Raw genomic sequence first — 24,542 nt, 5'->3', positions numbered from 1 at the left:
GAGATAAGTTTGAAATATATATTAGATATGAATATAAAAGAAGATATAATGTGAGAAAATCAAAAACAAAAGTGAAAAATATTTTACCCTTCTCATATGATTTCTATTGGCATCTCTATCAATAATCTCAAGTAAAATTGCTTATTTTTCATCCAAATGCATTTTTTAGTTTTTTTTTTCTTTATTAACTTCTGCAAGTAAAATGTAAATAGTAAAAATGCTAATCAAACAATATTAATTTTTTTTTTAAAATATAAAGAATAAGACGTAAAACCCAAACAATATAAGGGTCCGTCTATCTGCTGGTAAATGGTAAGCTTTACCTTACTCCATAACCATTAAGAATGAGGACAAAAAGCCCAACAATCTTCCTACAGGAAGGCCCAAAGCTTTCATTCACCTATTCTCTCTCGGTCTTCAACTCAGAATAATTCCCCCTCAACACCCTGCTACTGGCAGCCATTGCTTTTCTTCTCATTATAGTTCCTTCACGCAGACTTATTATTTTTTAAATTAAATATTTTTAGTATTTTTAATCAAAATTTGATCTTTTCTTGTACTTTTTTAATTTCAAAATTTCGTGCTATTTTTCGTTTCCCAATCTCTCTCTCTCTCTCTCTCTCTCTCTCTCTCTCTCTTTTCCTAATTTCCGTTCATTTCCTTTCTGTTCTGTTTTTCTCTCTTTCCTCATTCAGAGCTGAGAGCTCGAAAAAGTTTCTCACTTTTTTTGGGGTTTGAAAATTGGTAGTAAGGTCGGCAATTGAAAATCGGAGAAAAATAAATGTAATGCATTGTGACAATTCTGATAAACAAAAGCAATTTTAAATAAATAAAGAAAAGGAAAAAATGACAGAAATGGATCTGTCAAAGAAAGTGGCGGATAGGTATTTGAAGCGCGAGGTTCTTGGTGAAGGTACTTATGGTGTTGTCTACAAAGCCATTGATACTAAGGTAACCCTAATGACCTAACTCTCTTTTTTTTTTTTTTTTAATTCCAAAAACCCTTAAAAATTGAAGACAGAGATAGAATAATTAGGTTTTGATTATATAAATAAAATGCATAATTATCCCTTTTCTTATTCTTTCTTGGGTAATTTCTAAGCTTTAAATAATTTTTTTTAATAAAAAAGTTGTGACTTAACAGAGTAAAGTAATTGAAAGAGATTTCTAGGCTTCCTTTAAATGTGGGTTTTCCTGTTTTTCTTATGCACCCTAAAAAATTGTAATTCTACCGTAATTGTTATGTATAAAAGTAAAATAATGCATTTTGCTCTCTAAGAAAGTTGCAATTTTAACTTTTAATTATTCAAAACTGTTTCTTTGTGCTGCCACAATTTAAAAAATGTAGGTATTTCCCTTTTGGAAAGTAGCAAAAGCAGCAATAACATCAAGCCTCTTCAGTTACATGAAATTAACAGCTGTTTCTCTGCAATTTTCATGATTGATTAAAAGAAAAAAAACATTTTTTAAAAAGATTTTTGGGTGGCTGAGTTGTTTATCCAACTTTATGTGATTAATTGTTTGCTTGTTTGGGCCATTTCAGACAGGACAGACAGTTGCAATTAAGAAAATTCGGCTGGGAAAGCAAAAGGAAGGGGTGAATTTTACAGCACTCAGAGAAATTAAACTTCTTAAGGAGCTTAAAGATCCGAATATAATTGAGTTAATAGATGCATTCCCACACAAGGGTAATTTGCATCTTGTGTTTGAATTCATGGAGACTGACCTTGAAGCTGTTATTCGAGATAGGAATATATTCCTCTCACCAGCTGACATCAAATCCTACATTCAGATGACTTTGAAGGGGCTTGCTTTTTGCCATAGGAAATGGGTTTTACATAGGTCTTGTTTCTTTCTGCTCTTACTCTAGATTTTTATGGTTGCTGCTTCCTAAATTGCTTAACTTGTTATTGTGCTTTACAGGGATATGAAGCCAAATAATTTGTTAATAGGACCCAATGGACAACTTAAACTTGCAGACTTTGGTTTAGCACGAATATTTGGGAGTCCGGATCGTAAGTTTACTCACCAGGTAAGCTTATTGCTGTCAACAAGGGTTTTCAATTATATCAGTACAGTTAGTAATTGGCGCTGAGTAACATCTTTTTTCTCTCCGTCACTTTATAAATTTCTGTTATATCTTGAATTAGTATTTTCTGCTTGCAATAAGCTTACCTAGGTGGCAGTGCTAACTTCCTAACTTGTAATCTTACAGAGTTAATCCTCACAACCAAAACTCCTTTTTTTTTTTGGGAATCACTATGTTTCTGTGGAAAAATTTTTAGAAACTGGGTTTATATTTGTTGTGGTTTGCAATTTTAACTTCTAGTTTTCTACATTTTGGGGATTGATTAGTTATTCTGGAACTTGGTTATGTGCTGAAAACATGCATGCTCTTTTCCTAGTAAGTATCTATTGATATTCTGCATTATATCCATCATTTTGTTGTATCATTAGTTCTTGTCAGTGATGTTGTTGTAGTATTTTAAAGCAACATGCAAATATTAGTTGATTTTGTGGAGAGACACTAATAACATCAAAAACAATTTGTTGTCCCATCTATTGTATATTCTTTTCTTCGTTTTCCATGGAATTAGACTTTGATTTAGAAATCCTCTTTTTTTATTTATTTGCACATCTATTGGACCCCTCTTTGAACAGTTGTATTGATATTGCAGTTGGTTCTAGATTGTTGCCTTCTGTTTGGCTTTTCTTATCTGTCTATTGGAAGCTGTAAATTTATCCATCATTGTGGATTTAACTTACTTGTAAGTCCATGGAACTATAAATAGGTCTTTGCTCGATGGTACAGAGCTCCTGAGTTACTTTTTGGTACCAAGCAATATGGTGCTGGTGTGGATGTTTGGGCAGCTGCCTGTATATTTGCTGAACTTCTCCTACGACGACCATTTCTGCAGGTGAACCTAGCTTGCCATAGTTAAATTTCTTCATTGTTAGATTTATTTTGTTTTGATACTTGCATGATTGTTTTTGGCTCTTCAAGTTATAGAGTACTGTCTTTTTGTTCATGCTGTATTGTATGCATCCTTTTTTCTAAGATCCTAGATGATGGTCTGTTATGATTGGATCTCATTTTCAGCTTTATGCTTTCCTCATGTTGTCTTGCTGTAACTATCCTCACTGTTATTAAGCTTTAACGATAATGATTACTTACTAACAATCCTGTAATATGGTCACTGGTAACTGTTTTTTATTTTATTTGGTTTTTTTTAACTTTAGGTGACTTAATTCTCTTTTTGGTTCCCTGGAGAATGTTCTCTTGATCGGTTTGTCAGGCTTATTCATGGTATCATTCAAATAAGGATCACGTTAGAATGGGCTTATAAAATTAAACGTAAAATGCTCTATTGACCTGCATGTTTCCAGCAGATAAAAGGTATTGCAGACTGTTTAAGGATGATGGTAATATCTTACAATTTTGTCAAAAAAGTGAATCATTGTGATGGAATTCATGTTTACAACAGAATTTTGCTTACTTGGTTTACCAAATCAAAGTTTGTTGATGATTAATTAAATCCATTTTGGTGCTGATTGTTGGTATCTTGGCTATGCTTGATAGGCATTTGGTTTTAGTTTTACAAAGCAAAATCCTTGGTCTTACGCAGAGTGCAACAATACGATGCCTCTATACTAGCTTGTGAGATGCCATCAGAAATCTTGTTGTCTATAGTTCCCTTACCTTTTATTGTTTTCTCATCAGAAATCTTGTTGTCTATAGTTCCCTTACTTATTATTGTTTTCTCATTGGTCTTGTCTCTAGCTTATCTTAGAGATGCTTCTTCTCTCTTTGAAATGTTAAGTGTTAGACTAGAACTTTTTGTTGCATTGATTTATGAGTAATATTCAGTTTGCAGGTCTTGGTGTTACTATGGATTATCCCATTGAATTTGCTGACTGTTTTCCATTCGTTGAACTTATGTCATCATAGCATGTGAAAATGTTAGGTAGTGATTTTAACAGGCTCATATGTGGTTTGTTCCTTTCAGCTTTCCTTTTTTCATTATGCACCCATGTGTCCTCAATTTGAAGTTTCATTTCTGGTATATTTTCTCATTTTTAGTGGTTCAACATTTAACATTTGATAGGGTACAAGTGACATCGATCAATTAGGAAAGATCTTTGCAGCTTTTGGGACGCCAACATCCTCTCAATGGTCAGATATGGTGTACCTTTCCGATTATGTAGAATACCAATATGTTCCTGCACCACCTTTGCGTTCATTGTTTCCCATGGCCAGTGATGATGCTTTAGATTTGTTATCAAAAATGTTTATTTATGACCCGAAAGCTAGGATTACAGTGCAGCAAGCATTAGAGCATAGGTATTTGGAACCTTTTAATTAGAAATATAAAGAGAATTTTTGGATCTCTGCTCTCATGTTTGTTCTTTTGGTCAGGTATTTTTCATCTGCGCCTCCACCTACAGATCCATCTAAGCTCCCTAGGCCTACTCCTAAATCGCTTGCATCAGATTTTAATTCCCAGGATGGTCCCACTGTTCTTTCTCCTCCACGGAAATCGAGGAGAGTAATGCCAGATCATGGGAGATTTGAAGGTAATTCCAACCAAGTGGAGAAGATTGATGAGCATGTTGATGAAGTAAGACACTTAGTTGGTGACTTTGGAGGAAAAAGTGAACAGGTGCCAATGTCAATAGATTTTTCAATCTTTGGGTCAAAACCTTTGACCAGACCTACAATTAACAGGTAAGGCAATAGCTATTGTTTTTGTAATGGTTTTTCGTGCTTTATAATTTCCTCAAAAGCATTTGAAGTGATTCAAATGTGCAACACATGGTGATTCAACTTGAAAATGGATTTTTAAACCTTGTATCCTACTGTTAAATGGAGTAGTTTTAGGATAAGCTTGGACATAATATGTCATGGCCTGTCAAAATGGGTTAAAGAAATTATATCAAGCCCCTAGTGTTAAGTCTGGTTTTTCTTTTGATTCAAAATTCCTCACCTGTTCTTAAGCTAGTCAAGAAGTTGGAGAAAACTTCAATCTCCCATTCATGTGAATTTCTAATGAAAAGCGCTTTCCGTGCTATTCTTCACTTGGGAGTGAAATCTTTCTCAAAGCAGCTACCTTTTTATTGGGATAAAATCTTTCTAGAAGGAATTAAAGAATGAAAACTCCACAAAAGGGTATGAAAGTTTTCCTACCAATTGTTTAGAGGAAAAAAGCCCAGTGAAGGTAGCCCGGTTTGTGGGGGAAGCATCTTGGGAAGAATTTGACTACTCGTAACCTTCATAAGAGAAATTTTCTTTAAATAGATGTTTTTATCTAAGGCTAGAGCCTAATTGGCTCTTATGGAATGCTGGTAGTCTTTTTGAGTCGTGGTAGGTTCATGTGGATCGTGAGTTTGGAAGGTGTATGGTAAAGATGGAGAAATCCCCTCATATACTCTTCTTTTGTGGAGGGAATAAAGTAGAAGGGCTTTTGAGGATGGGTTAGTAGCATTTGCTCGGTCTCTTAGATTATATGGTTTCATACTCTTTTTCTTTTAGTTTAATAAGCAACAGCTCTTAGAAGTACACAATGCATTAGATTTTACATGTCTTTTTCAGCTGTAAATATTAGTCTTGGAAAGTTGAAATGATGCTGGGGGCTTGCTTAGTTAAGTTTTGAATTTGAACCTTTATGGGCTAAAGGGTTTGCCTAAAGGGTTATGATTTTATACATGGGCAATGGACATATTTGTTATTGTCCTCATTTTGTAATGTTTATGATATAAATGGGGATAAGATCAGAATTTCCCACTGTTATTGCTATATCTATATAATTAGTAAAATGATGCAACTTAATGAATCCTAAATGCTGATCGCAGTTATGTGTATACCTTTCAATTACATTGCTTTATCCAACAATGCTTGCAAAAAATATCAACCTATAGTCTTCTTGTACTTCAATTTTGCTAGATATTACAATAAGCTGGTTTTTATCAATGCATTTGCATTAGATAAGATAGTCATGCAATATTGATACATTCGGGATCAAAATATTTATGAATGAAATTTGAACCTTTGGATGCATATCTAGCACTTCTCAATATTTCTAAATGTATTATTGATACATGTTGAACCCTAATATATATCTCTTAAGTATAGACTAACAACAGGATTTTACTTAAGTGCATTGAATGTGATTTTAGAAAGTTTCTAGTATTGGTTTTACAACAATATTTGTGAATTTTCTGACTTTAAGGTATTGTCCATTTAATAAAACAAAGGCTTTAATAAGGAAAATGAATAACTTATTAACAAATCCTACTCTTGCTTTATTGTAAGTTTCAAAGAATCCCCATTATTGTAACCTGTATCTTTGTTGATTTACTTTTCTCCCATTTACTACTGGGATAGATGCAAGGTAATGAAGCTCAAGTAAAGGGCGTTAATCCTTGTCAATAGGCTTAAAAGCAGACAATTAGTCTCGTGTTTCTGGTAAATCTTGCTCATATTCAAAATGATTAAAGGTTAATTAAGTACTTGGGTCAAAATATAAAGTAACTTATAACTTTTCAAATGAACGTTGCACTTTTGCATATAGATTTTTCTTGTTTTTCCCCCCTAAATTATTATAGTTAATTTTATGTATGCATCTTCAAAAATTTCCTATCTCTGGTTTATGATGTGTACAATGAAGAAAATTTTGAATTGTGCTTTGGTTATCACCATTTTAAGCCTGATTTAGACAATCTAGTGCAAGGAGTTTGACCTTCAGGGATGTTGGATTAGCATTGTTTGTGCATTTTGCAAGTTAGCTGAAACATTTCTATTTTGTCAATTAGTCTGTCTGCTTGTCATCTTCATGTGCTCTTTGTTTGCCTATTTGTATTTCATTTAATAGTCTAGTATGCTTACTGCATTATCAAATGTGCATGTCCCTACTTAGAGTTGGACAATCCAACTTTCCTAGTTGGAATTTTGGATTATTTTGGTTTGCGGGGTAGAGGTAGGGGTGGAAGAAGACATGGCTCAAGAATGGGGAGTTTATTTAAAGCCTTTTCATTTCATACTTAATCCAATAAATCAGTTGAAACATTTATTCACCAAAATTTAATTGTATTTAAATTTGATTAGGGGTGTAGGCGAACAGAGCTTTTGACGAACTGTTTGTGAACATGTTCGGTTTCTGTTCGTTTATGTTTGTTTATTAAGCTTAACAAATGATCTTGAACACTATTTGTACGTTTGTTTATTAATGAACCAAATACGAACAGCTGTCTGTTCGTTCATTTATGTTCACGAATAAACTCGTTTACGGTTCGTTTAAAACTCATTTGTTTATTGTTCGTTTGTTGTTTGTTTGCTGTTCGCTCATAATAATACTAATAAAATTACATTTTTATCCTTTACCCTAATCTTATTTTAAGGTTCGTTTATGTTTGTTTAGGTTCATTTATATTTGTTTAAATTTGTTTGGTTATGGTTTGTTTATTGCTTATGAATTTTTGATTTATATATGTTCGTGAATATATTCGTTTAATGTTTATGAATGAGCTCGTTTAACTTAATTGAATGAATATGAACCGAATTTGAACAACCTATTATTTAAATGAATGAATATGAACGAACAGAGCAAATTTCTTAATGAACACAAACCGAATACGAATACCTTTAAAAACAAATGAACAAACACAAACATATGATCGTTCATTAATGTTCGGTTCATTTACAGCCCTAAATTTGATGACTTTGATGTTAAAATTTCTTTAATTCCCTATTTTGTTCCTTTTTAAGCTATAATCAGAATAAATGAAACATTGAATGTTGGTCATTTCTCAGTTCCTTTTTGCTTTTTAAAAATTTACTTTGGATTCTGTTCTACCTAGAGGAGGTCTTACAATATCAGGTATGAGTAATGATCATTTCTGACATTTGGCAGAAATTTGAGCTAAATATTCCAATGATCATTTGAAATATATAAGATAATAATAAGATAATAAATCTTCTGGGTGAAAAATATTACCATAAAATACCTATTGAAGATGCTAATTCTTTAATTGGAGGTATTGATGTGCTTGTGATCAGCATCTTCTTGTTTTAGATTGTTGTGATGGTAGGTTTTCTTAGTTTTTGCCACTTCAAATGCAATATCTAGATTGGATTCTTTATAAAGGAGGTCCAACATGGAATTCTGGTTCCTTTTTCTTCTTCTCTAGGGTGTCATCGAAAAGGAGGAAAAATGGGTGGGGTGGGAAAATGGAATCCATTTCTAATATTACCTATGTTAAAATATCTGAGCTTTGTTATGAATAGGTCTCTTTGCACCTGAAAACAAGAAAAAGAAAAAGACTGAGTTGATTCTTTAACTGTTCTTATGCAGTGCTGATAGATCTCATCTTAAGAGGAAACTTGATCTTGAATTCCAACACAATGAATAAGAAAAATCCAGAGTATTCAAGTATCTTTTGCAGCAATGTGTTTCGGCTTCACGTATATTTATGAGCTATATCTGCAATTGAGGTTTTTGTTAATTATTCTGAGCGTGAGCAGTCTCCTTTCCATTATCTGCAACTGGGGTTTTTATTGGTGAGCGTCCTCCCCTCATATCACGAAGAAACAGTTACCAGTGGAGTTGGAGATATAATTATTTTTCAGAGGATTTTCTTCAGCTCTCAAATAACTGTAAAGGAAGAAGTGAACTGTAACTCATTTTAACATTTTGATTATAACTTGTTCTCCCTATAACGGGATGAGGAAAAAAAACCTTATCCAGCAAGAAGAGAAAAAAAAAAAGAAAGAATGATATTTATTGCTTGAGAGCAGCTTGATGGTTCTGGTTGATGCAAAATCCAACTTGATTTCTACTTCTAGTTTGCTCTCAGTGACGATTTCCTCCAGACGACGAGCCAGGTTTGTAATTTTAAGTCTTAGTTTATGGCTTGTGTTTTACACATGTTTTCCTACTTTCAAACCATTAACTTTGAGATGACTGAATACTATCTGTTGTTTCACCATATGGTAATTTCCATTTGTTGTTTAGATCATTACATGGACATATCAGTGCAAGTTCTGTGTTTATCGGCTGAGTCAATTACGCAATTTCTCTGTATGTGTCGGTTATTTGTTTTATGCAAATGTCAATTATTATGTGAGCGGTCAAGTGTGATTTGTATAAACAAGAAAGAACATGATTTATAGTTTACCTATGCATTAAGGTGGAGGACAAAAGGTAAGATCATAGCAACATGAACACTTAAAATGCAATAAGAGTGATAATTCATAGGATTGGATTGTGTTTGATTTTTTTAAAAATTACATAATATTATGAATTTTTAAAATTCAAATTGAATTTTTATACGATTTGAATCAAATTAAATTGAATTTTATCGTTTGGTTTCATATAGGTTATTAGTTTTTAAAATTTAATTATTTTTATTTTTATATATTATTTTAATATAAAATTTTAATATATTTAAATTGATTTTTATGTAAAATTATTAATTTTATTTTATAAGAATTTAAAAAATATATAAAAATTAATATATACAGTTCAATTTAATTTAATTTTTTTTTGTTTTTTATTTTTCGATTTAAAATTTAATTTGAATTTAATATATATTTAATATTTGAATTTAATTCGAATTGAAGGTTAAGATTTTGAATTGAGTTTTAATTTTTTCAATTTTTTTTCTTTACTCTAATAAGATCCAATGTTTATGCATCCACTGATCTTTTACCAATCACATCCTCTAGTGATACCTTGGCATTAAAAGGGGGTAAAAAATGTATTAAAGTCAGGTTTAAGTTTTATGCGTGTAGTAGGATTGGATAGAAAATTTTTCTTTTGATATTAAAGTCAGTTTAACAATCCTACAGGAACACACTCTGCCATAGCTGCTGCTTCACTTCCTCAATAATCTCTTCCCTTTCTACTCCTTTACCTTAGCTATTCTCCCCGTTAAAACCACAACCATCCTCCAGAGGTGAAATCCGATACTGTTCATGTTCTCTCTCCATTGCATTTTCACAAGAAACTTGAGACTTGACAGTGAAACAAAACTTTTATGAAGCTTATTAGTGGTAGAACTATTAAAGTTTTGTCACTTCGCTTTTACACTTTCAACTATGGAATTTCTACTAGTGTTCCATCTAGTGGGGCTGGCAGCCGTTGTTGACGTGCAGCACAATGTTAGACATTAAGTGTTACATTGAATCATTTGGATATTTTGCTGAAGAGATTGTTTGACAGCTTGATTTTATTTTTAAAATTCATAATTTATCCATAAACCTTCTATTCTTAACATTTTTATGCTTATGAGAGAAAACACATATGTAAACTCTTTTAAATTTATAATCTTCAAATGTCAACTCTAAAATGAAAAGACTTAATGAAGTTTTTAAAGTGAAATTCGTGAAATGTTTTTATTAAAAATGATTAAATAAAAATAAAAAATAAAAAAAAAATTGATAGAGTGAAAGATTTTGTTAGATAGATAAGTGTGCAAAAATTAAAAAAAATTTAATAAATTTTAATATATATATATTTTTAGATAAACATTTTGAGTAAAAAAGTTGACAGAATTTATATTATTGAATGAGTATCGATCAAATTTAAATTATAAATAATATTTTTAATAATTTTTTTTTACATATTATTGATCTTCACATTTAACTCCATCAATTAATTAATTTATAATTTTTATTAAAATTTTTATTAAATCACTTTTAATAAAATTTATAAATTTCACTTAAATAATTTCATATAAAATTTGTCCCTTCAAAATACTTACCTAAAAAATTTTCATTTAATGCAACCAAATCAATTAGTCAACAGTAAAAAATGGGATAAAAAATAGCATTACCCTTTTACTAATTGGTTTGCTTTTTCCAAACAATTGAGAAGTCTCTTCAACCCCTTTTTCCACTTTTTTATTTTTAAGTTTTCAGTTTTGAGATGATTTCTCTATAAGTAAGAGAAACCTTTTTTTTTTTTTTTTTTTCTTCATGATATCAATGCATAGGTTTAGCTCAAATGATAAGTGTGGAATAGGACTTGGGTTCTTCCCCTCCCTACCCACAGCCTTCAACTTCCTTCGTTTCAAAATTTTCATAGCTGAATTTGCCATTAATCGTTGCTTCAAGAAAATTGACTTCTATCTGTTTAAAGTTTACATGGAAAAAACTTTACAAGAATGTTCCTGTTTCAATTCCTATGTCTGGGAAGCTTTTTCCATACTTGGAAATGCAACTTCTGTCATTCTTGAAATAGATTCAATAATCAAACACTCCTAAGTCCCTAAACATCTCTAGAAACTGTGGCGTGGCTCCAGCTCCTTCAAAGTTTAGGTGAAAACTTATGCTTATCCTGTAATGAAACGAGATGATAATAAAAAACAACTTCATGAAACAACATCCACCGCGATTGCATAATCATATACTCTCTCCGTAGCTTTTTTTGCCTAAATAAAGTGGTGAAAAGTCAATCTTTCGTAAAAGAATGTGTTAGAAAATATAAGAAAATCATAGGAGGTGGCTAAATTATTGAGAGAGGTTGAATATCTTACCTCTTGCTCCCAGTTAGTTCGAATGGTAATAATACTAAGAGAAGTTGCTTGAACAACAAGTGCACATATGATTCCCAGCCAGAGACCCTACACACCAGATATATAAATATATATATATATATATATGATAGTTAGAAGAGTTATGGATCCAAGTTTTTTTTCCGGGTATCCATTTGTAATATAAATAAAAAACTACTGATGAATTCGTTAATTTTGTAGATGGATAAGAGGTCCAAGAGAAAATTTTAGGAGTGGTCCAAAAAATTTTTTTCTTTCCATTTTCTTTTTTTTCCAGTCTGTGGGGTATTCATTGACACCTTATTTCCCATTTGTATTCGCCATTGAGTTAGAAGAGATTACATTACAAGAAAATGACTTGGTTGCTGCTTGCCATCAAGTAAACTACCAAAATATATGTAGCAAAACATTCGAAAGCCATAAAAGAAAAAAAAAAAATCTGAGTTTTACCTTTCCACCAGCATCGAGTACGAAAGCTAACAAAATAGTACAAGGAATCCCAACCATATAATAAGATCCAAGATTGACATATGCGCCAATCTTCTGCCATCCACATCCTCTAGCAGTGCCTGAAATATCAGATAAAAAATAACTGCTAAGCTGCGAGATTTGGAGAGTCAACATCAGTTAAAGAACAAATAGAAAATATTTAGGGAGAATTTATTAGCTTCGTTCTATTCATGGTCTGGCCTCTGACTTAACAGGAAATTGTATCCTTGAGAATACTTGTGTCCTCAGTAGTAGGAATCACAATTACATGTTTCATGAATCTGTCATTCCATGCATAAAAGCAATCCCTTGATGACTGAAATGGAGGGTGGAAAATGAAGGATAAGGTTCGGAAATTATGAAACAGATTAAGTACTCTTTACTATCACTGTTATGCACATGAATGTGCATATATCAAAGAGATATACTTTAATTATCGTTAACTGCTGCTATCTGCACGACTGCACCCACCGGCTATTATATAGTTCACGGAATTAGTTTATTTGTTTCTCTCTCATGCAGAGCAAGTTCTCAATCTAAGCGTACTGATTTCATCAGTATAAAGACCCAAAGAGGAATTTATCCATCAACCCAACTCATCAATTCAAAATAAGATCCAAATCTATAAGGTCAAGTCCGAAAAAAGCTAACTTAATATTGGTAGGAATATTAATTTGACCAAAGTTTCAGCTTACACTTTTGATCATTGGATGTCCTTTGAATGCCAATAGCTGCTGGAACTAAGGTTCTACAATAATTTTGATTCCATCACCTTATAAGAACCCTAGGAGATCTCCAACGTATAAGAGAAAATGCATACAAAATTGAGCTATCGAGAGATTATGGAGTTTTAGCCACTTTCAATGTGTCTAACTTATCTCCATACTCTAAAGAAGAAGACATTGAGAACTTGAGGTCTAATCCCTTTCAACCTAGGGAGAATGATGCTGGAGCAAGTTCTCGATCGTAGTCCATTGATTTTATCCGTACAGAGCCCATACTAGTGAAGAGGAAATTGCCCACCAACCCCACTTATCAAACCAAACCAAGGCCCAAATACAATCTTTAAAAAGGTTAATTCTAAAAAAAAGCCAAGAATATTTGACCGCCCTTACTTTTGACCCTTGAATGCTTCCTAGATGTCAGGGTCTTGCAATAATATTTATTCTAGCACCTTATAAGAATCTTGGGAACTTTTAGCATTTGTGTGTTTAATAAATTTTAGCAAGATAAATGTGTTATTCTTTTTCTCGGCTTTTCCTATTATTGGAAGGATATTCAAGTTCAAATATAACTATCCCTCATGTAATGTAAAATGTAAATGGACATTTTTTTTTTGGGAGTAAAACAAACCTTATTTTTCCTTCTTTTAAGTTTTATATATTTTTTTGTGGACTTACTTAGGATGGTAAACTTTTTTAGCTTTTTTTAAAGCGATGAATTTTGTATCCTGAGTTTGGAGTTATATAAATATATATATATATATACATGTATTTTTGGGTGGTTAAACCTATATCTTTTAAAAAAAATGAAATTATTCATTCATTTGTGAATTATTAAAAGATTCATTTCATTTTATTCTCTTGATGCAGTTTCGCTCACATAAATTAAAAAATTTTAAAGTGATTTATTTAAAAAAAAAAAAAGAAAATTCAAGTGATAGTAAGAAACAGGAAAACCTGAGAGAACACACTGGAGGGCATCAAAAAAGGTTGAAGTTGCTGCAAATGGCATCAAGGTTGCTACATATTTAACTACTTCTACTTCATTGCTATAAGCATAGCCCCAAATGTTGCGAATCAATATCAAGATTGATCCCACCAAAAGGCCCTCGGAAATGGCCATGACTATGGCAACACATACAGCTAAACGTGCTACTTGTGGATTTCCTGCTCCTAATTCATTTGAGATCCGAGTGCTGTACAAAACATTGAACCCATTAAGAAAAGATTAGTGAATATTGAAACATAAATTTAGTGCCTGAATGTTTTGTTTCCCTTCAAAATTGAGACACTGTTACACAAGCAATGAAAATTGTAATTAGCATGCCGTACCTTACTGCTCCACTGAGTCCAAAGGGTATCATCCAAACCGTGTAAGCAGTGTTAAGGCTGGAAATGGAAATGTTCAGTAAGGTTGACAATTACATTGACATTTGACAATTAAAATGTTCAACAAATTGCTGGTGAAAATGGCTATTTTAAGTTCAAAACTAACCAAATAGAGAGCACCGAAGTTTGTAACTTTGGATTAGGAAGAAGACCTGATAGCAAAACTACCATTTCAAATGACCACATCTCCAAGCTGTTCAGAGTCATGATGGCAAACTAGAGTAATTAAATATGAGGCAAAATTCAGTAAGTATAAACACATGCACAAGCAAATTTATTCCATGTCTACTTTCTAGGTGATTAAAAGCGAACTTCTTTGTGATTGGGTTCATAGCAATGTACTGTTGAAAAGAAATTCACTTCATTTTTACGTCTGTACAAGGGCGGATCCAAATGGAGAATTAAGACGTTTACGAATATCTCAAAGATTTAAAACAAGAAAATTTTGAAAGAAAAATTTTCATTGGAGACCCCAAAATTTTTTTCTAAACCTTCTTTTTGTTGATAAAATTAATAAATTTGTCCCAGTTTTATATATTTATTTTAAGTAGATACCCAAAAACAAAAAATCCTGGATCCATGAATGCTTCTTTATATATTTGTGTCATTGAAGAGGAAAAAGAAAGAAAGGAGAGCCATTACCAGACCATAATAGCTGATGGAATAGCAAGTCGAAGAAAAGTGAAAATATTATGAAAGGCCTCCTTTGAAAATCCTGCCCAAGTCCTTGCGCATGAAGGAGAGAACTTGACATACAAAACCAACAAGAAGACATTTGTCCAATTGGAGATTGAATTCGCCAAGGCAGCTCCTCTAAATGTAAGGTTAGATTTGAAAACCGTGACGCAACAGATAAGATTGTGCAGTAAAGTTGTAATTCCAGAGCATATCATCATTGGAAATACAATGTTTTGAGTTTGCAAGAATTTGACTAGACATTGAAGAAGACCATATGCAAATAGGCTCGGAACCATGAAACTAGCATACTCTCCAGCTTTCTTCGATATGTCATGATCTTGACCTAGAAGAAGTAGAATAGGTGTTGTGTTTACCCATATAATAGCAAGCGGTATGCTCACAATTACAAGAATAAGCATGGCTCTTTGCATGTGTATGCCCAGCATAAAATACTGCTTTGCCCCATATGACTGTCCGCAAAGGGTATCCAAGGCAGTTGCCATTCCCAACTATGCAAAAGAATAACACAAAGTAAGAATGAGCGGTCACAAGTTTTTTTTTTTACGTTCCAAATTGTAAAAGTCCACCACGCACTTACAAAGTATGACTGTCCTACAAGGCATCTTTTTATGATATTTAATATTGTCAAGATTTGAACCTTACTCGTAAAAATTAAGAGTCTAACACTCTATCAATGGGTCGCTTAGCTGTTCGCGTTATACTACTAAATCTTATTTCTGAAATTTTCTTAGTAGGAATGAGTAATCAATTAGTTCGATCGGTTTGATTTAAAAAAATTAATAATCGATTTAATCGATTTTCATTTAATAAATAACTGAATCGACTGAATATTATTCAATAATCGATTATAACCGAACCGATCAAAATCAATTCGGTTTGATCAATTTAGTTAAATAACTGATTTTTTTATCATTTTTCTTCATATTATGAATAATTATTTAACTATAAATTTAATTCAATAAAATTCAAATTCAAGTATCATTCAAACTAAATAACTAAAGAATTTAATAATTTCAATAATATTTTATAAGAAAAAAATAAAAATATTTATCTCAATTTTTTTTACTTTTACTTATTAGATAGTTGGTTAATTCGGCCAGTTCGATTATCAATTTTAAAAACAAAAAATCGATCAAATTAACCAATTTAACCGATTTAAAAAATCGATCATAACAAAAACAGAATAAACCGAACTGATTCAATTGAATTCACTCGATTTCGATCAATTTAATCGATTCAAACTGACTTTTGCTTACCTCTATTTCTTATAATAGCCCACATCTTTGCAGAGAGACCATATTGTAAATAAACAATGGGCTGCTAATCCACTGGAGAACTAGAATCTGTTTAATTAGCTTGAAATTATAATCTGCTTATGTTACATTAAGATTTCTAAGTAGGGAAAAGAGTTGGTTGTTTTGATATTTTTCTGCTTCGTTCATTTGATCTTAACAATATCTTCGATTTTATCCCCGGCTCTAATTGCTTAGAATAAGCCTGACTTGAAAAATAGTCTTTTGCCTATCATTATTTATGGATCCTCTTGCATTTCATCAAAATAGACAGAAATTGTATTCTTTGCTCAAGATTAAGACTTCTTGCAAAGAAAAAAAATCTAGCGCATGTTACTAAATGGCTGGAGGTGGAAGAGATCATCTAGTCATCTTAAATAACATGATACAGCAAACAGATATAAGCAAAGGGAGCTTTTTTTTTTTTGATTTTTTTTAAGGTTCTATCTTGATTCCAAGCTATTTTATATAGAGAGACAGTAGCAAGGAACATCATGGATCTCCATGTTTGTTAAAATTAAACATGATAATTTTAAATATGAAATCAAAACGATACAAAAAATACTTAAAAATGATTAGATTAACTGAATCTGTTTTCAAAAGTTAAAAGAAAAAAAAAGTTTTGTGTTTAGCGTATAATATAAATTTAACATAATAATTTTTATATTTTACACGAAAAAAATTTCATATGAATGATGAAAAGAGGATCAAGAAACTCTTTGAAGGGTTGAGTCATTCATTAGTCGTTATTTCTAATTTAACCGAAAGAAAAAAAGAAATCAAAATTTGGCTTCTCCACTGACTCCTAAGCATTTTCCAATACAAATAAGAAATTATACATAAATATATATATATATATTTATATATGTGGATATCAACTTTTGTTTAGGTTAATGATTTTGCTTTTCAAATTAATTATCTTTAAGGCTTATATTCAAATTTCCATCAAATCGATTTAATATCAATTTTTTGTGACATGCAATCAAGTTAGAAGGGTTCAAAATTAAGTCCAAAATATTGGACCACAGTGCATTGTTATTACAGTGCATTGTTATTTGCATGAGTCAATAAAGACTTAAAATTTTAAGGTTCAAATTAGTTGGGTTTGAAAGCCCAAGGTCCAAGTTTCATATTTAAAGCTCAAACTTATTTTATTAAAATTAGTCAAGTTTTAACTTGGAAAATCTAATTAAAAAGAGAAAGATGCTAAATGCATCTCCATTTTTCCCTTCACACTCTAGCTTTTTTTTTTTTTTTTTTTTTTAATTTTTATAATTAAAATTATTTAATTATCCTTCTCACAACTTTATAAAATTTTATAATATTTCAAAAATTAATTTCTAAAATAGTTATATAATTTTTTGAAATTAAATTTTTTAAAAGTCATAAACCTTTTTGAAAATTTATTTTTAAAATATAATTTTTTGAAAATTCATTTTCAAAAAATGAGATAGTAAAAATTTTAGTTAAAATGTTTTTTCAAATTTTACTATCTCACCTCTTGAAAATAAATTTTCAAAAAAATTTATAATATTTCAAAATTTTATTTTTGAAAAGTTACATAATTTTTTGAAAATTATTTTCGGAAAGATTCATGATTTTTCGAAAATTTATTTTTAAAAACTTGGGTGAAGATGAAAGGATAATTAAATAATTTTACTTATAAAAAATTAAAAAAAATTGAGATATGAAGAGAAATAACAAGGGTGCATTTCTCTTAAAAAATCAAATTAAAACATAAAAAAAAAATAAAAAAAAGAAACGGTCTGCAAATTAGCACACAACACCACCAAAGGGCTGCTGGCCCTCCTTTGCCAAGCCATACTACTAGCCACCCTACCGTGCAATTTCCAGCACCCTAGCGGCCCTATCTTGCTCTGTCTAGCCACCATTGCAGCAAAAATTGAGTTGCCAATAACCTTCCTTTTTACACCCTAGATTTCCATCTATATTCACTGGATTTTCCATGAAACCAAAATTTGAAAAAGGTCTATAAAACTAAGCCAAAAAATCAAGCAACAGGAGGCTAATTTTGGGAAGAACAAAATCTTGAAGAGGAACACTACCAAAAACAAACATATTCCTTACCACCCTCGGCAACAATGTCACTGCCTCTCCATTACCAACCATCCTCAAGCTCACCACCACCAGCTTACATCCCACAATCAATGATCCAAATAATAAAAACCATCCCTGATAGCCCCAATCAAACCCTCAGCCAAGCAACCCTTAAATTCCCCACACTTACGACCTTAGCTCATCTCCACCATACCCACCAGACAACAACCCAAAACTCAACAAAAAAAAAAAAAAAACAAATAAACTAAAAAACACACACCCCAAGATAAAAAAAAACTTCATTCCCTAGGGAAGCCGTAGAAAACAAGCAAAAAACAAAAAAAATTGAAATCACCAAAACGAAGGGAGTGGGGCTTCAGTTTGGGGTGTTTTGAAAGGTTTCGAGGCTCTTTTTATAGTTAGAAGGAATGTTTCGACCATGGAAGGCATTAGTCTCAGGTGGCAGCGGTGTGTCCGATGGTAGAAGCCTTTTTGGGGTTTGCAATCGAAAGTTTTTGGCTTATATCTAGAGCTTTAGAGGTTGATTTTGGGAAAACTAAGTCGAAACAAAGATCAGGAAGTTGAAAAGAGAATGTTGGTGTATTTTGGGGCAAACTGACATCGGCGATGGTAAGTGGCGGAGGCCAGTGGTAGCAATCTTTTTAAAGAGAGAAACTCTCTTTTTTAGAGAGAAAGGACATAAAAAATGAAGGTAAGAATTTTTTCTGACTTTTATAGTCTGAAAAAAAAAAGTTTCCTGCAAACATGCACATGAACTTAATCCAACACGGGCCTATGCATCGGACTTGGCTCTTGCCTCTATCAAAAGTCATGAACTAGTTTGACTAAATCGAGTTACACTGCCAGAAAATTGTCCAAAATCACAGAAAATCAATCTAATTGAACTGCCGATGAACTGTTATGAATCGTTGACCGACTTTGATTGATTTTTGGGGAATAATTTTTTAATTTTTGATTTTTTAATATTTTTCTGAGTTATTTACGTGTTTATCTTTACATGATTAAATTATAAAATTTTAAATTAAATATATATTTAAAAAATAATCTAAAAAATAAAATTCCTTAGAAGATAAAATATTAAAAAAATTAGTATAGTGATTTTTTAAAAATCTTTATGTAATATTATTTCTTAAATATTATCAAAATACTAGAGTATTTACAAATCTAGTCGATACAAAAATGTTTTTATTTACTTATTATTTTTTAAATTAAAAAAAGATAATAATAAAATAAAAGATTTTTTTTAAAACAAGGTTATATATAATAATGTATGAATATTAATTGTATTAATTAATTAAAAATATAAGACTATGAAATTTTAAAAATTAGAGTTGTGAATTTTAAGAAATTTTTATGTGATAAAAATTCTTTTAATGTTATTAATGTATTGAAATATTTTATAGGTTTTTCAACAATAAGTTTTAATTTATTTTTCAAATAAAAATGAAACAATAATTTTTTCATAATAATAAAAAAGAAAAGATTTTGTGAAAAAAATAAAAAATAAGATAATAATAAAGACCAAAATTATGAAAAAAAGTGGTTAAGGAAAATTTTTAAATATAAAAATTAAGATATTTCGTTAGAATTAAAAGATAACTTATAATTAATTGTTACCATTCTTAAAACGAACGTCATGTGAGTGTTAATAATTTTTCACGTATGATTATACTTTCAAACTCAAATTATTTTCATAAACTTGAACAATATCTTTTCAATAAAATTTATTTATTTTAAAATTTTATTAAGTGATCAATCGTATTTAATTAATAATAAAATTTATTTAATAATTTTAAAACCATATCACAATAAATATATATATATATATATATATATATATTTATATTGACATACTGGTTAGATATCAAATGAGTTTTATAAGAAACATTCCAGATATAGATTAACAAACAAATAAGTAGCATTTTTTTTTTTTTTTTTTTTATGTTGGCTAGGTTGGATTAATCATTTTCAACCTGTTACTCCTCTCCACAAGTTCATTTTTCTTGTTGCAACTCTGGTATAGACAAGTTAATAATTGAACAAATAAATTTACCAAAAAAAGCACATATAAGAATTAATATGCAAAAAGATAACAACCAATAAAAAATACATAGATTTATGTGGCTTGGCACAAAGCTTCTATGTTTATGGACGACATATGCTAAGAAATTTCTACAATAATTAAAGTAAGATGAAGATTACAAAATATTTTCTTTTAGAATTAAGATTAAGTTAAAAGTAATTAATATTAGAAGCCAAATCAAGCCTCACTCAAACCTTTCGTTTAAGTTCCTGGGCACGATGAACCCTTCGGCTCGTGAATAAATAAATCTGCTTTTCATAAACTCCATTTACTAGGGACAAGCCAAAGCATAAAAAAGAAAAGAGTTGTTAGCATTTGTGAACTTTAAATTTTATTTTAATTTTTAAAAAATTTTAATTCAATTTATAATTGTTTAAAGTTACCTCACTTTGATTCTTATGTTTATAAAATTGTCTAAATTAATGGTCAAATTTCAACTGACATCTCATGTAACAAATGAAGTGATCAAAATTAAATATTATTCAAAATTTAAGGATTAAAGATATTATTATCTTAAATTCTTTTATACTTTAGATATATTTTATAAAATATTAAAATTTAAAATAATAATTTTTATATTTCATTGTAATATAATTTATTACATAAATATTTTTGTTTTAAATAGAAAATAGATTTAAAAAAATTAAAATTAAGTTAAAGATTTCAAAATCTTGTTTATAAAAATTCCTTATCATTTTAAAAACAAAAAAAATCTATTTTTCTATTATAAATATTATTTTACTAATAAATCATAATAGTATATTATTTTTATTCAATAAAATATTTTCTATTAAAAATATTAAATATCTTTTCTTTTTCTTTTTTCAAATATATTTTATAAAATTTCTTTTATAACGAAGATAAAAGGAAAAACAATAAAAATAAAAATAATGAAAAAATTGATATTTTATATTTCAAAAAATTATAATTTAAATTTTTTAATTTTTATTATGATATGATTTATTAGTTAAATAATATTTTTTAGCAAAAATAAAATTGAAAAAATTTAAAATTAAGTTAAAAAATTTAAAATTCTTTTTAAAAATTTCCATATTATCTTAAAAAGTTAAGTAAAAATTTTTATATTGATTTAAAAAATTAAATAAAAAACTACATACCATTTAAAAATATTAAATAAAATTTTTCTTATCATTTTAAAAATAGATTTAGTACTATATTAGAAAACCTATTTTTCTCTCAAAAAATATCTATTTTAAATCTAGTTTTCTTAAAAATTTTATATTTATATATAAAAAAAAAAGTATTATTTTTAATAACCCAATTTATTTCCTTTATCTGATCTGCAGTGGTAAGGGTTGTTTTGATTGCTTATTTTTTTTATTTTTGAAGATATAAATTTTTAATAAAAATAAAATTTTTAACTTAATTTTAATTTTTTATAATCTAATATCTATTAAAATAAAAAAATATTAACTAATAAATTATATTATAATAAAAATAAAAATAAAATATTTTAAATTTAATATTTTATAAATATATCTTAAATATAAAAAATTTAAGATAAGAGTATTTTTTATTTTTAAATTTTGAACGAAATTTTATTTTACTCCATTTTTTTATTACGAGAGATGTCAACTGATGTCATTCATGTTATATTAGTTGATATTATTTTCAAGACAATTCTATAGATGAAAGGTTTAAAATTAAATAATTTTGAGTAATTAGAGATTTAATTAAAATTTTTTAAAATTAAAAATAAAAAATATAAATAAAAATTTAAAAATTACATGTGCTATATTAATTAATAATAATAAAAAAAACTCATTGATCAAAAAGTCAACAGAATGACGGATGATTTCGGCCAGAATAGACAAATCCTCGTGTACATAGGTCAATACAGCGTTTACGGATTGAGTATGTCCTATGATTTGTATATTTATATTTATCTATTTTTTATATATCATGCATAAAATATAAAAAATTATTATATTAAAATTTATATTCACACATCAAAAATAAAAAATATTTTTTGTTTTTACTAAAATACTTATAGAAGTTTTATAAAATTTATAAATTGTATATTTTTCTATTGTATTTTTGTATCTATAAAATTACTCAATCTATATTCAAACTAATTTGATTAACACTTTTAAAAATTTGTTTAAAGTTTGATTCAATTCCTTTATTTAATTTTATATATTAAAACATTAAAAAAATTATTTTAATTTTTTAATATTTTTAAATTTCTTATAAAATTAAAAAATAAATAAAATGGTTATTTAATGATTAAATATTTTATGAACCAGGCCAAATTTGAAAAATCTTATTAAAAAATGCGGGCCACCAGACTGTAAACATACAAAAACATATATATATATATATATATATATATATATATATATATATAGACCAAGATAGAAGACATCAAGTACACAAATCCTTCATGTTTTCGCAATCTCAAAGAAATCAAAAAGAAAAACTAAACCATAAAAGAGAAGACAAACTCATGCATAGCAGAAGAAGGAAACGTTTAACTTAATTATAAACCAAAGTATATATACTGACCAGCAAGCTGAAACCAGTAACTGTTGCAAAGGAATTGGCCATTGACGCACCAGACAGAGCTAGCTGATCACCAAGATGACCAACGAACATCACCGATATCATCTGTAGACAATACTGGAATAGACTCACTGCTATTAGAGGCCCTGCTAGCCATAGCTGTTTCTTCACTTCATCAAAAATTTTCTTTCTTCCCTCTGCTCTGTTGCTTACTAGTCTATAATCCTCATTTTGATCTTCGGATATCTGAATCAAAGGTGAAGTTAGGGAGGAGTTTTTCTCTTCTCTCTCCATAGTCTTTTGAGTGACAGATAGGAACATGATGGGGTTGGGATGTTCCATTTAATTATTATCAAGTGTTCATAATAATTAATTTTATTTTAAGATATTTTTCCAGGACTTTGACATGTCCTTTTAGACGCTACAGTCCAAGCATTTATGCTTATCAATAATTTACGTTAGGACAACACTAGTAAATAGTAATAAACTAAATGCTAATTATTATGGGTTTTGATTTAAAAAGAATAATAATCTATGATTTCGTATTATTTATAATCTATATGATTGAGTTTTGGCGGGACTCTTTAATTAGTCTTTGATGTCATTTTTTAAAATTATCGTAAAGTTTAATTACGAAAGTGATGTTGTTATTTATGATTTAAAATCATTTAATTGGATCAATAATTATTAATTTTTAAAAATAAAGATCATTATTTTTATATTATTAAAAATTAAATATTATTTATTTAAAATTATTAAAATAATTATATTATAATAATTACACAATTTAATAATTTTAATGTTGTTTAAACATAATAATTTGTAAAATATTAATAGTACTTTTATTAACTTCTTAATAATATATAACTAAATTATTTAATTAAAAAATATATTTATTAATAGGTAAACTAACTTTTACAATATAAATTATGTAAAAGAATATTTGAATTAAAAAATAAAACTAAATCTATTAAAATCATAACAAAATAAAAATAAAAATAAAAATATATATAGCATCAAATAAAGTTAAAAAAACATACGAATTACTTTTAAATTTGGTAGAATAAATATTATTTTAAAAATTTGAAAACTAATAATATAAAATAATTATAATTTTGAAAAGAAACAAAAATTTTAATTTATACATTAAATGATTACTATTAATTATAATTAATTTTCTAATTTATTTTATCTTGATTATAAAAATTTCTCACTATTTTGGATTGTTAAAGGCAGATCCATCACATGCAAATTGAAGCCCACTCTTTTACATGCAAAATTCTCACCCCATCAGCCTATGCCACCTTTCCGTGGAATTAAATTTACAAAGGTGGAAATACAATGATGTTCCACCGGTAGAAGAAAGAAAAAAATTATTATAAAAGTAAAAGTGATGGATGAAAGGCGCATTGGGAGGTAAAAAGAGTTCTGTGAGGTGTTTTCCTATTTTTTTAAGAGGGTATAATTATTTTATCCTTAAAAGATAAAGATTGATTGTATTATTTTTATTATTTCTTTTGGTGAAATTCATCCTATACTTGTCTAGTGGACGTAATCAAAATTTGGTGAACAATTTAAATTCCTATGTTTTCATTTTTATTTATTATTCTTTTTAATTCTTATTTTAGCCGCGCGTTTTCGCTTCCCTAAAGGCATTTAATTCCCAACAAAAACAAAAGCAGTCTTCAAACAAATGGCTGTTTCATATGTATTTGT

General features: G+C 29.0%; 2 protein-coding genes across 4 annotated transcripts; one reads left to right on the top strand and one right to left on the bottom strand.

Annotated features, from left to right (window-relative positions):
• Positions 1–381: 381 nt before the first annotated feature.
• On the top strand, positions 382–10,255 carry LOC111281978 (cyclin-dependent kinase D-3-like). Of its 3 annotated transcripts, XR_016329215.1 has the most exons (8): positions 402–951; positions 1,544–1,842; positions 1,924–2,032; positions 2,793–2,918; positions 4,107–4,342; positions 4,418–4,726; positions 8,349–8,878; positions 9,845–10,255. XR_016329215.1 is itself a non-coding variant. In XM_022869835.2 (7 exons), the coding sequence occupies exons 1-7, from the start codon at positions 847–849 to the stop codon at positions 8,404–8,406; spliced, it is 1,074 nt and encodes a 357-aa protein (XP_022725570.2). In that variant the 5' UTR covers positions 382–846; the 3' UTR covers positions 8,407–9,046. The 3 variants fall into 3 exon arrangements, 2 of the variants coding, with proteins under 2 accessions (XP_022725570.2, XP_022725564.2); XM_022869835.2 differs by lacking the exon at positions 9,845–10,255 and having other exon boundaries at positions 382–951; positions 4,107–4,174; positions 8,349–9,046; XM_022869829.2 differs by lacking the exon at positions 9,845–10,255 and having other exon boundaries at positions 398–951; positions 8,349–9,046.
• Positions 10,256–11,044: 789 nt separating this feature from the next.
• Positions 11,045–23,145, bottom strand: LOC111288710 (protein DETOXIFICATION 16-like). Its single transcript, XM_022879723.2, has 8 exons — positions 22,830–23,145; positions 14,793–15,337; positions 14,257–14,343; positions 14,094–14,150; positions 13,719–13,957; positions 12,001–12,119; positions 11,533–11,619; positions 11,045–11,427 (listed from the first exon to the last, which is right to left on the bottom strand). Exons 1-8 carry the CDS (start codon positions 23,118–23,120, stop codon positions 11,368–11,370), a joined length of 1,485 nt encoding a protein of 494 aa, XP_022735458.2. The 5' UTR covers positions 23,121–23,145; the 3' UTR covers positions 11,045–11,367.
• Between the last annotated feature and the right edge of the window lie 1,397 nt (positions 23,146–24,542).

This window comes from Durio zibethinus, chromosome 17, assembly GCF_047325235.1.
Source record: "Durio zibethinus cultivar Kanyao isolate XHJ-2024 chromosome 17, ASM4732523v1, whole genome shotgun sequence".
In the NCBI taxonomy this organism is placed as follows: domain Eukaryota; kingdom Viridiplantae; phylum Streptophyta; class Magnoliopsida; order Malvales; family Malvaceae; genus Durio; species Durio zibethinus.
Note: the sequence above shows the minus strand (reverse complement) of the source record. Positions and strands in the feature narration are given on the sequence as shown.

Excerpts from the sequence above, each read along its gene's own strand:
- LOC111281978 (XM_022869829.2), top strand. The coding sequence starts at position 847 with ATGACAGAAATGGATCTGTCAAAGAAAGTGGCGGATAGGTATTTGAAG. Across the intron at positions 2,919-4,106 it reads TACGACGACCATTTCTGCAG|GGTACAAGTGACATCGATCA; the intron begins GTGAACCTAGCT and ends AACATTTGATAG. Across the intron at positions 4,343-4,417 it reads CAGCAAGCATTAGAGCATAG|GTATTTTTCATCTGCGCCTC; the intron begins GTATTTGGAACC and ends TCTTTTGGTCAG.
- LOC111288710 (XM_022879723.2), bottom strand. The coding sequence starts at position 23,120 with ATGGAGAGAGAAGAGAAAAACTCCTCCCTAACTTCACCTTTGATTCAG. Across the intron at positions 14,344-14,792 it reads CCATCAGCTATTATGGTCTG|CTTGGAGATGTGGTCATTTG; the intron begins GTAATGGCTCTC and ends GACTCTGAACAG. Across the intron at positions 11,428-11,532 it reads GAACTAACTGGGAGCAAGAG|GCAAAAAAAGCTACGGAGAG; the intron begins GTAAGATATTCA and ends CACTTTATTTAG.